This window comes from Hemitrygon akajei, chromosome 31, assembly GCF_048418815.1.
Source record: "Hemitrygon akajei chromosome 31, sHemAka1.3, whole genome shotgun sequence".
Lineage (NCBI taxonomy): Eukaryota > Metazoa > Chordata > Chondrichthyes > Myliobatiformes > Dasyatidae > Hemitrygon > Hemitrygon akajei.
Window position 1 is genome coordinate 36,956,076 of NC_133154.1, and position 12,896 is coordinate 36,968,971.

Here is a 12,896-nt window from a genome sequence, read left to right on the forward strand (position 1 = left end):
TCCTGTAGAAGTAGTAGAGGCCAGTTCAGTTGTGTCATTTAAGGTAAAATTGGATAGGTATATGGACAGGAAAGGAGTGGAGGGTTATGGGCTGAGTGCGGGTAGGTGGGACTAGGTGAGATTAAGAGTTCGGCACGGACTAGGAGGGCCGAGATGGCCTGTTTCCGTGCTGTGATTGTTATATAACTATTATATGGTTATAATATAGTTCCCTGGAGGTGGAGTTTCAGGTAGACAGGGTGGTGAGGAAAACCTTTTGTACATTGGTCAGAATATCGAAGTTTGGTGGTTGTACAAGGCGTTGGTGGGGCCACACGTGGAGTATTCTGTTTAGTTTTGGTCACCTTGCTATTGGAAAGATGTCATTAAGTTGGAAAGAGTGCCAAGCAGATTTACAAGGATGTTACCAGGATTCATGGGAGAGATTGGACAGGCTAGGACAGAAGTAAAAGGGACAGAACGATGATCTTATAGAGACGTGTAAAATCATGAGGGACATAGATAGCGTGAATGGACTCCGGCTTTTTCCCAGGACTGTGGAATCAGGTACTAAAGTGTTTAAGGTGACGGGAGAAATTTAGTAGGAACAACTTAAGGGGTAACTTTATTTTTTACATGGAAGGTACTCTGTGTGTGGAATTAACTGCCAGAGGAAGTGGTTCAGACAGATACAATAAGAACATTTGAAGTACACTTGGACTGGTACATGGATAGGACAGGTTATGGACCAAATGTGGGCATATTGAACTAGCTTGGTTGGCATGAATCAGTAGGCCAAAGGACCTATCCCTGTCCTCTATCACTCTATCATCCTGCTACAGAAAACATGTCCATTCTATTTATCTATCTCAGCCCTTAAGGTTCTCCTCAGTTTCCTTAGTTCCAAAGAAAATGACCACAAGCTGTCCGATCTTTCCTCTGAGCTAGTCCTGGGACTTGTTATAAATCTCTTCAGTACCCTCACTGGTCCAGTCATCTCTCTTCTATAACGGAATGACCAGACTGCACTTAGAGTTCAGTCTGTGATCTAACTGCTGTTGGAGACAATTCTGGTGCAGTTATCATGTTCGTATTGGTCTTAAATCTGAGATTAATGTCTTTTTTGCTAACTAAACTGATACTGGGAAAGGAGCAAGAGCACAGATTATTCTCAATGTCATGGGAGAGTGGAACATGATAAGAGGATTGAACAGCTTCTTCCTGCAGCTGTTCCTGTGTTCGAGGCTTCCCTGAAGTGAGAACAGGGATGAGTGTGTCCTCACTTCTGCACCATCTTCTTGAGCTGCTCCACGTTGCTCTCTCTCTTGGCCCTGTTGCGGCACACGAGATAGTTTTCTTTCCGCACTGCCTCCCACGTCATCAGCTTGCTGGTCACCGATTCTGGGAAGTTCATCACTGCAATGTAAAGGAGACTGTCAGAGCTCTCGGTACAAGTCCTGGAAAAGTAGCGGATGAGGACGAAACGTCCAATCAAGTAGTTAGGCCTGGATTTCCATGTTCTCCTGGAGTCACTGAGAACTTAAGGGCAAGTTCCTGGTCACTTCTGTGAACAACAGACAGGGAAACGTCAGCCATTATGAGGTAAACTAGAGGGTTTTTATTTCTGTCTCCTTCTATCCTTTTGTCGATGAATAAAGTTCTACATAAACAGGCCATTCATGTCAACAGCCAATGGGCAGGTTTACTAGAGCTGTTCAGGAGGATGGGAACTGGAGTGATAGTGCTGAGGAAGGGGTAGTTGGCTTGCAAACAGAGGCTGTGTGTACTGAGACTGTTAGCAAGGAGAAGCTGATGATAGGGCAAATTGCAGTCAACAAGTTGCAATTTAAAAGGTGGACAAAATTGAAAAGGGTGAATAAAGGAATGAAGATGATATATTTGAATGCAGGCAGTATATGGAATAAGGTAGATGAGCTTGTAGCACTGTTACAGATTGTGGGCATCATTGAATCATGGCTGAAAAGATTATAGCTGGGAGCTTAATGTCCAAGGATACACGTTGTATTGAAAGAAAAGGCAGGTAGGTAGGTGGGGTGGCTCTGCTGGTAAAAAATGAAATTGAGTCATTCGAAAAAAGGAATATAGGGTTGGAAGGTGTAGAATTGTTATGGGTAGAGCTAAGAAACTGCAAGGGTAAAACGACCCTGATGGGAGGTATATACAGACCCTCAAACAATAGTAAAGATGTGGTTTACAAATTACAATGGAAGATAGAAAATGAATCTCAAAAGGGCAAAGTTATGGTAGTCATGGGGGATTTAAATATGCAGGTAGATTGGAAAAATCATGATGGTGCTGAATTCAAAAATGGGGCATTTCTAGAATGCCTATGGGGTGGCTTTTTAGAGCAGCTCATGGTTGAGCCCACTGGGGGATCAGCTGTTCTGATGTTGTGCAATGAATCAGAATTGATTAGAGAGCTCAAGGTAAAGGAACCCTTAGGGGTAAGTATTCATAATATGCCACAATTCATTCAGCAATTTAAGAAGCAGAAGCTGAAGTCAGATGTATTAGTATTATGTGGAATAAAGGGAATTACAGAGGCAAGAGAGAGGAGTTGGCCAAAATTGATTGGAAGGGAACACTGGCAGGGATGACAGCAGAGCAACAATGGCTGAAATTTCTAGAAACAATTCAGAAGGCACAAGATACATAAGCATTCTAAAAGCAGGATGATGCAACCATGGCTAACAAGAGAAGTCAAAGCCAATATAAAAGCCAAAGAGAGGGCATATAATGGAGCAAAAATTAGTGGAAGTTAGAGGACTTGGAAGCTTTTAGGAATCAACAGAAGGCAACTAAAAAAGTCATAAAGAAGGAAATGATTGAATATGAAAGTAAGCTAGCCAATAACATTAAACAGGATACCAAAAAGTTTCTTCAAATATACCACTGGAAAATGATGCTGGGGAGGTAGTAAAGGGGGACAAGGAAATGGCAAATGAACTAAATAAGTATTTTGCATCAAGTTTCACTGTGGAAGACACTAGCAGTATGTCTGAAGTTTGAGGTGGTTAGGGGTCAGTAGTGTATGAAGTTATTACTAGGGAGAAGTTTCTTGGGGAACTGAAAGGTCTGAAAGTAGATAAGTCACCTGGACCAGATAGTCCTCACCCTAGGGTTCTGAAGAAGACTGAAGAAGTTAAGGAGGCATTGGTAATGATCTTTCAAGAACCAATAAGCTCTAGTATGGTTCCAGTGGACTGGGAAATTGCAAATGTCACTCCACTCTCAAGAAGGAAGAGAGGCAGAAGAAAGGAAATTATAGGCCAGTTAGTCTGACCTCAGTGGTTGTGAGGACATTGGAGTTGATTGTTAAGGTTGTGGTTTTGGGGTATTTGTAAGCATATGATAAAAAGACTGTAGTCAGCATGTTTTCCTTAAGGGAAAAATCTTCCCTCACAAATATATTGGAATTCTTTGAAGAAATAATAAGCAGGATAGACAAAGGAGAATTGGTGGATGTTTTAGATTTTCAGAAGGCCTTTGACAAGGTGCCACACGTGACACTGCTTTACAAGTTAAGAGCCCCTTAAAAAAGATAATAGAAAGATAATAGCACGGATAGAGCATTGGCTGATTGGCAGGAGGCAAAGAGAAGGGAATAATAAGAGCCCTTTCTGGTTGGCTGCCGATGACTAGTGGTGTTCCTCAGGAGTCTGTGTTGGGGTTGCTCATTTCTATGTTATATGTCAATGATTTGGATGATGGAATTGATGGCTTTGTGGCCAAGTTGCGGATGATGCGAGCATAGGTTGAGGGGCAGGTGGTGTTGAGGAAGCAGAAAGGAGACTGAAGGACTTAGACAGATTAGGACAATGGGCAAGGAATTGACAGATGGAATAGAGTGTTGGGAAGTGTATAGACAGGCACTTTGGTTGAAAATACAAGTGTAGACTATCTTCTTTAAGGAGAGAAAATACAAAGATCTGGGGTCAAAGGTGACTTTGGAGTCATACAGGATTCCCTAAAGGTTAATTTGCAGGTTGCGAAGAAGGCAAATGTGACGTTAGCACTCACTCATACAAAAGCAAGGATGTAATGTTGAGGTTTTATAAAGCACTGGTGAGATCCAACTGAGAGCATTGTGAGCAGTTCCACAAATTCACCACTCTCCAGCTAAAGAAATTCCTCATTACCTGTTCTAAAAGGATGCCCCTCTACTCTCAGGCTGTATCCACTGAATTTAGGCTTTCCCACCATAGGAAACATCCTCTCCTCATCCACTCTATCAAGGCCTTACACCATTTGATAGGTTTCAGTGAGGTCACCCTCTCATTCTTCTGAATTCTAGTGAATACAGGTCTAGAGCCATTAAGCATCCTCATATTACAATCCATTCAATCCTGGAATTATTTTTGTGAACCTCCTTTGAACCCTCTCCAGTTTCAGCACCTCCCTTCTAAGGCAAGGGGCCCAAAGCTGTCCTATTCAATAGGTTTCAAAAGAGAATTCCCCCCCCCTACTTATTTTTCTAAACTCCATCAACACCAGACAAGAGCCATCAAATGCTCAAATATTCAGCCTCTTGTTCCCAGGATCATTCTTGGGAATCTCCTCTGGGCCCTCTCCAATGCCAGCACATCCTATCTTAGATAAGGGCCCCACAGTCCTCTAAGAGCAGTCTGACCAGTGCCTTAAAGCTCGGTGCTGCTCCCCCAGCATTCGCTTGGCGGAAGAACAAACTGCTCCAGAGCTGCCATCATGCCACTCAGAGACTTGGGCTATATTATGTTTTCTCTTTTTGTAACTGTATGTTTTTCTGAAATCATAACCATGAGTGCAGTGTGCAGTGTGCTGTGTGCTGTGTGCTGTGGGCAACGTATTTGCACCTTGGATGCTGTTTTGTTTGTCTGGTTGCATGATAATTAAATTGTAACTTCTAAAGCATCAGTGTTTCCACCATTGCCTATGCGTTCACTGTTCAAGGAGCGATGCCTCAAACAAAAAAGGTGGCATCCATCATTAAGGATGCCCATCACCCAGGACATGCCCTCTTCTCATTGTTACCATCAGGGAGGAGGTACAGAAGCCTGAAGACACACACTCACCAAGTCAGGAACAGCTTCTTCCCCTCTGCCATCAGATTTCTGAATGAACATTGGACCCGTGAACACGACCTCACTACTTTTTTTTTGCACTGCTTATTAAATTTAACTTTAAAAAGTATATACATACTGCAATTTAGTGTTTTTATTATTAAGTATTGTAACGTACTGTTGCAGCATAACAAATTTTGCGATATATGCCAGTGATATCAAATCTGATTCTGAAGAGTGCCTCACCAAAGACCTTGCTCTTCACTGACGGGACTCTCCTGATATTCCTCTTGATGAAAATGTTGAGGTGACTGAAGACGATGAAGGGCGGGGGCAATGCAGGCCGCTTGTGGTATTCCACGATCAGCTTGTAGCGTTGGAACTTCCAATAGATGTCACTGTTCTCCTGAACCTTATTGAACGTGTAACTGGAAAGAGCAATGAAGAGGAGGGTGAGGCACAGCCTGCACAAAACATCGGCCACTACTTTCATGCTCTGCTTTGGGCTGCAATCTTTCAGTGTTTACCAAAAAAAAAAAGAAGTTACATCTTCTGGATAAAATTTAGGCTAATTGAGGCTGAATTTGCTGTCTTCAGTATTTGAAATTTCAACCAGGCAAGAGGAACACACACAAAATGCTGGAGGAGCTCAGCACCTCAGGCAGCATCAATGGAGGGGAATAAACAGTCAAGGTTTCGGGCTGAGACCCTTCATCAGAATGGGAAAGGAAGAGGGCAGAAGCCAAAATTAAAAGGCGGCAGGAGGGGAAGGAGTACAAGCTGGCAGGTGACAGATGAGAGCAGGTGATAGGTGAGGGGGAAGGTGGATGGGTGTGGGAGTGGGGGTGAATTAAGAAGCTGGAAGGTGATAGGTGAGGGGGAAGGTGGATGGGTGTGGGAGTGGGGGTGAATTAAGAAGCTGGAAGGTGATAGGTGAGGGGGAAGGTGGATGGGTGTGGGAGTGAGGGTGAATTAAGAAGCTGGAAGGTGATAGGTGAGGGGGAAGGTGGATGGGTGTGGGAGTGGGGGTGAATTAAGAAGCTGGAAGGTGATAGGTGAGGGGGAAGGTGGATGGGTGTTGGAGTGGGGGTGAATTAAGAAGCTGGAAGGTGATAGGTGAGGGGGAAGGTGGATGGGTGTGGGAGTGGGGGTGAATTAAGAAGCTGGAAGGTGATAGGTGAGGGGGAAGGTGGGTGTGTGTGGGAGTGGGGGTGAATTAAGAAGCTGGAAGGTGATAGGTGAGGGGGAAGGTGGATGGGTGTGGGAGTGAGGGTGAATTAAGAAGCTGGAAGGTGATAGGTGAGGGGGAAGGTGGATGGGTGTGGGAGTGAGGGTGAATTAAGAAGCTGGAAGGTGATAGGTGAGGGGGGAAGGTGGATGGGTGTGGGAGAGGGGGTGAATTAAGAAGCTGGAAGGTGATAGGTGAGGGGGAAGGTGGATGGGTGTTGGAGTGGGGGTGAATTAAGAAGCTGGAAGGTGATAGGTGAGGGGGAAGGTGGGTGTGTGTGGGAGTGGGGGTGAATTAAGAAGCTGGAAGGTGATAGGTGAGGGAGAAGGTGGATGGGAGTGGGAGTGAGGGTGAATTAAGAAGCTGGAAGGTGATAGGTGAGGGAGAAGGTGGATGAGTGGGGGTGAATTAAGAAGCTGGAAGGTGATAGGTGAGGGGGAAGGTGGATGGGTGTGGGTGAATTAAGAAGCTGGAAGGTGATAGGTGAAGGGGAAGGTGGATGGGTGTGGGAGTGGGGGTGAATTAAGAAGCTGGAAGGTGATAGGTGAGGGGGAAGGTGGATGGGTGTGGGAGTGGGGGTGAATAAAGAAGCTGGAAGGTGATAGGTGAGGGGGAAGGTGGATGGGTGTGGGGAGTGAGGGTGAATTAAGAAGCTGGAAGGTGATAGGTGAGGGGGAAGGTGGATGAGTGGGGGTGAATTAAGAAGCTGGAAGGTGATAGGTGAGGGGGAAGGTGGATGGGTGTGGGAGTTGGGGGGTGAATTAAGAAGCTGGAAGGTGATAGGTGAGGGGGAAGGTGGGGTGTGTGTGGGAGTGGGGGTGAATTAAGAAGCTGGAAGGTGATAGGTGAGGGGGAAGGTGGATGGGTGTGGGAGTGGGGGTGAATTAAGAAGCTGGAAGGTGATAGGTGAGGGGGAAGGTGGGTGTGTGTGGGAGTGGGGGGTGAATTAAGAAGCTGGAAGGTGATAGGTGAGGGGGAAGGTGGATGGGTGGGGGTGAATTAAGAAGCTGGAAGGTGATAGGTGAGGGGGAAGGTGGATGAGTGGGGGTGAATTAAGAAGCTGGAAGGTGATAGGTGAGGGGGAAGGTGGATGGGTGTGGGAGTGGGGGTGAATTAAGAAGCTGGAAGGTGATAGGTGAGGGGGAAGGTGGATGGGTGTGGGGAGTGGTGGTGAATTAAGAAGCTGGTAGGTGATAGGTGAGGGGGAAGGTGGATGGGTGTGGGAGTGGGGGTGAATTAAGAAGCTGGAAGGTGATAGGTGAGGGGGAAGGTGGGTGTGTGTGGGAGTGGGGGTGAATTAAGAAGCTGGAAGGTGATAGGTGAGGGGGAAGGTGGATGGGTGTTGGAGTGGGGGTGAATTAAGAAGCTGGAAGGTGATAGGTGAGGGGGAAGGTGGATGGGTGTGGGAGTGAGGGTGAATTAAGAAGCTGGAAGGTGATAGGTGAGGGGGAAGGTGGATGAGTGGGGGTGAATTAAGAAGCTGGAAGGTGATAGGTGAGGGGGAAGGTGGATGGGTGTGGGTGAATTAAGAAGCTGGAAGGTGATAGGTGAGGGGGAAGGTGGATGGGTGGTGGGTGAATTAAGAAGCTGGAAGGTGATAGGTGAGGGGGAAGGTGGATGAGTGGGGGTGAATTAAGAAGCTGGAAGGTGATAGGTGAGGGGGAGGTGGATGGGTGTGGGAGTGGGGGTGAATTAAGAAGCTGGAAGGTGATAGGTGAGGGGAAGGTGGGTGTGTGTGGGAGTGGGGGTGAATTAAGAAGCTGGAAGGTGATAGGTGAGGGGGAAGGTGGATGGGTGTTGGAGTGGGGGTGAATTAAGAAGCTGGAAGGTGATAGGTGAGGGGGAAGGTGGATGGGTGTGGGAGTGAGGGTGAATTAAGAAGCTGGAAGGTGATAGGTGAGGGGGAAGGTGGATGGGTGGGGGGTGAATTAAGAAGCTGGAAGGTGATAGGTGAGGGGGAAGGTGGATGGGTGTGGGAGTGGGGGTGAATTAAGAAGCTGGAAGGTGATAGGTGAGGGGAAGGTGGGTGTGTGTGGGAGTGGGGGTGAATTAAGAAGCTGGAAGGTGATAGGTGAGGGGGAAGGTGGATGGGTGTGGGAGTGGGGGTGAATTAAGAAGCTGGAAGGTGATAGGTGAGGGGGAAGGTGGATGGGTGTGGGAGTGAGGGGTGAATTAAGAAGCTGGAAGGTGATAGGTGAGGGGGAAGGTGGATGGGTGTGGGAGGTGGGGGTGAATTAAGAAGCTGGAAGGTGATAGGTGAGGGGGAAGGTGGATGGGTGGGGGTGAATTAAGAAACTGGAAGGTGATAGGTGAGGGGGAAGGTGGATGGGTGTGGGAGTGGGGGTGAATTAAGAAGCTGGAAGGTGATAGGTGAGGGGGAAGGTGGATGGGTGGGGGTGAATTAAGAAGCTGGAAGGTGATAGGTGAGGGGGAAGGTGGATGGGTGTGGGAGTGGGGGTGAATTAAGAAGCTGGAAGGTGATAGGTGAGGGGGAAGGTGGATGGGTGTGGGAGTGAGGGTGAATTAAGAAGCTGGAAGGTGATAGGTGAGGGGGAAGGTGGATGGGTGTGGGAGTGGGGGTGAATTAAGAAGCTGGAAGGTGATAGGTGAGGGGGAAGGTGGATGGGTGTGGGAGTGGGGGTGAATTAAGAAGCTGGAAGGTGATAGGTGAGGGGGAAGGTGGATGGGTGTGGGAGTGAGGGTGAATTAAGAAGCTGGAAGGTGATAGGTGAGGGGGAAGGTGGATGGGTGTGGGAGTGAGGGTGAATTAAGAAGCTGGAAGGTGATAGGTGAGGGGGAAGGTGGATGGGTGGGGGGGTGAATTAAGAAGCTGGAAGTTGATAGGTGAGGGGGAAGGTGGGTGTGTGTGGGAGTGGGGGTGAATTAAGAAGCTGGAAGGTGATAGGTGAGGGGGAAGGTGGATGGGTGGGGGTGAATTAAGAAGCTGGAAGGTGATAGGTGAGGGGGAAGGTGGGATGGGTGTGGGAGTGGGGGTGAATTAAGAAGCTGGAAGGTGATAGGTGAGGGGGAAGGTGGATGGGTGGGGGTGAATTAAGAAGCTGGAAGGTGATAGGTGAGGGGGAAGGTGGATAGGTGTGGGAGTGGGGGGTGAATTAAGAAGCTGGAAGGTGAGGTGACAGATAGAAAAGGCTAAAGAAGAAGTAATCTGAAAGAAGACTGTGCACCATGGAAGGAAGGGAAGAGGGAGGAGAGGAACCTGAGGGAGATGATGAAGAGTGGAGCCAGAAATGGAATAAAAAAAAGAGAGAAGTTGTTGGGGAAGAAATTAGAGAATTCAATGTACATTCCATCAAGTTGGAGGCTTCCCAGACATAATCTAAGCTGTTGCTTCTCCGACCGGAGGTGTGACAGCATTGTGACAATTGAGGTGGCTGTGCCAGAAAGGGAATGGAAAAGATGTTTCATTACACAGAGTGAGATAACCCTAACCCTAACCCTAACCATTACACAGAGTGAGATAACCCTAACCCTAACCCTAACCATTACACAGAGTGAGATAACCCTAACCCTAACCATTACACAGAGTGAGATAATCTACCTGCAGTGATTTACAGAGAAATAAACCGGCATGTGATCTGCAAAGAGACAGGGAAACAGGAACATAGAAAATCTATAGTACATTACAGGTCCTTCAGCCTACAATACTGTGCCCACCATGTAACTTACTCTAGAAGCTGCCTAGAATTACATAGCCCCCCATTTTACTAAGCTCCATGTACCTATCTAAGAGTCTATTTAAAGACCCTGTTGTATCCAACTCTACCACCTTCACTCTCACCACTCTCCACGCACTTACCCCTGACATCTCCTCTGTACCTACTTCCAAGCATCTTAAGACTGTGCCCTCTCATGTTAACCATTTCAGCACTGGGGAAAAGCCTCTGACTAGCCACACAATCAATGCCTCTCATCATCTTATACACCTCTATCAGGTCACCTCTCATCCTCTGTCACTCCAAGGAGAAAAGGCCAAGTTCACTCAACATATTCTCCAATCCAGGCAACATCCTTGTAAATCTTCTCTGCACTCTTTCCATAGTATTCACATCCTTCCTGTAATGAGGTGACCAGAACTGAACACAGTACTGCAAGTGGGGTCTAACCAAGGCCTTGTATAGCTGAAACATTACCTCACGGCTCTTGAACTCAATCCCACAGTTGGTGAAGACCAACACACCATATGGCTTCTTAACAACACTGTCAACCTGCGGAGCAGCTTTGAGTGTCCCATGGACGTGGACTCCAACACCTTGCTTGTCCTCCACACTGCTAAGAGTCCTACCATTAATGTTGTATTCTGTCTTCAAATTTGACCTTCCAAAATCACACTTATCTGGCACCATCTGCCACTTCTCAGCCAAGTTCTGCATCCTATCGATGTCCCGCTGTAACCTCTGATAACCCTCCAAACTATCCACAACACCACCAACTTTTTTTATCATCAGCAAACTTACTAACCCACCCTCCACTTCCTCATCCAGGTCATTTGTAAAAATCACAAAGAGGAGGGGGTCCCAGAACAGATCCCTGTGGAACACCACTGTCACCGTCCTCCATTCAGAATATGAACTAACCACAACCGCCCTTTGTTTTCTGTGGTCAAGCTAATTCTGGATCCACAAAGTAAGGTCTTCTTGGATCCCATGCCTCTTTACTTTCTGAATGAGCCTGGCATCTGGAACCTTATCAGATCCCTTGATGAAATCCATGCACACTACATCCACTGCTCTAGCTCATCAATGTGTTTTGTTACATCCTCAAGGAATTCAATCAGGCTCGTAAGGCACAACCTGCTTTTGACAAAGCCATGCTGACTATCCCTAATCAGATTCTGTCTCTCCAAATGCTCATAAATCCCGCCTCTCAGGATCTGCTCTAACAACTTGCCCCACTGAAGTTAGAGCATCTGGCTTATAATTTCTTGGCTTATCTCGACTCCCTTTGTTGAACAAGGAAACAACATTTGCCAACTTCCAATCCTCTCGTACTTCTCCCATCCCTATTCATGATGCAAAGATTATTGCCAGAGGCTCAGCAGTCTCCTCCCACTGACTGAGTTGCTCTGTAAAGAGCAGGCACTGATACGATGGGTCAAATGGCCTCCCCGTGAGTCTAATTGATGAGTGCTTGGCAGACCCTGTTACCTGAACATGGCGATTAGCAGATTGACCAGCAGAATGTTGGCCACCAGCAGGAAGATGGTCAGCAGCAGGATGACCAGCCAGTTGGCGTATGTGTTGGTGCAGGGGGGCAGCTCCTCCATGAAGATAGCTACCGGGTCATCCGTGCAGTTGGAGTTTGGGAGCTGAGCGGCTAACAGAAACAGACAAGGACACAACATTTAGATAGCACCTTTCACGTCACTCCAAATCATTTTTGCAGCCAATGAAAGCTGTTTGAATCACAGCCATAATTATAATGTGGACACCACAGCAAGATCCCACAGCCTGCAACCTGACAACAATTGGATGATCTGATCTCATGTTAGTTGGAGGATACATTTTGGCTAAGACACCTGGAAATCTCCACAGAATAGGTGAACGGGATCTTCTATCCCTTGCAGAGACAACAGGTGGGCTGTGGTTTAACTTGGTACGTACAGTACATCGAAACCTGTGCCGTTCTGCGTTAGCGACCTGTACAGTCCCAAGGTTTGCTGTGGACTGCCTGCAAGTGTAACCATGTTTTCGGCATCAACATAGCATGCCTACAACTTACTGACTCTAACCCGTACATCTGTGGGACGTGGGAGGAAACCCAGACTGTCACAGGGAAAATGTATAAATTCCTCACAGACTATGGTGGACATCAACTCAAGTCAAGTTTATTGTCATTTAACTATATACATGTATATAGAAACAAGGCAACGTTTCTCTGAACCAGGGTGTAAGGCACAGTAACACACACATCACACAACACACTATAACTTATGAAGGTAAGGATAAAATCTACGGATGATTCACAGATAAATAACAAACTAAAGTGCATTAATATTAAATATTGTAAGGTACAGAACAGACTAACCAGTGACACTTGGTATATTATATGGCCTGGGGGAGGAAATGGTTTCCCGTTCTGACTGATCAGTGATCGCTGGCGATGTAAAGCCTTTTCCACCTCTTGGCTTCAACTTCCCACTGCTCTTCAGATCCTTTACTTAACCAGCTAGTATGTTTGACTTCTTCATTTGACCACCGGTTTCTTTGGTTAAGAATGTTCTAGAATTTCTCACCGTCCTCCGTGCATTAAAGATCTTTCTGGCTTCAGCACAAATTTCAGGGCAACATCCCTCACATCTCCACCCCCCACCCCCCCCCCCCCCCCCCCCCAGTCCTGCAACCCAACCCTCATCACCAGCGTCTTCCATCTGCCCTGCCAAGCTCTTTAGTCATCTGAAATCTTTCCCAAATAGGAGGCTTATCCAGGATACCCATCCTCACACCCTATTCCAATGCCATTAGGGTCATTCTACACTACACTCAACTCCAGCCTACACAGAGTAAGATAAAGGATTTATAAGTGTTGGTCAGACCGCATCCAGTGTACTGTGAGCAGTGTTGGCACCCTTACCTAAGAAAGGAACATGCTGGCACTGGAGGGGTTCCGGA

At 46.9% G+C, this 12,896-nt stretch overlaps 1 protein-coding gene across 1 annotated transcript in view; it reads right to left on the minus strand.

Moving 5' to 3' along the window:
* Positions 1–12,896, minus strand: part of LOC140719218 (transient receptor potential cation channel subfamily M member 4-like) — a 124,341-nt gene that overhangs the window by 12,285 nt on the left and 99,160 nt on the right. The window contains exons 21-23 of the mRNA XM_073033660.1: positions 11,433–11,601; positions 5,286–5,467; positions 1,263–1,395 (exon numbers count right to left, since the gene is read on the minus strand). Of these exons, the coding sequence (XP_072889761.1) occupies positions 1,263–1,395; positions 5,286–5,467; positions 11,433–11,601 (484 nt within the window). The remainder of the gene's footprint in view (positions 1–1,262; positions 1,396–5,285; positions 5,468–11,432; positions 11,602–12,896) is intronic.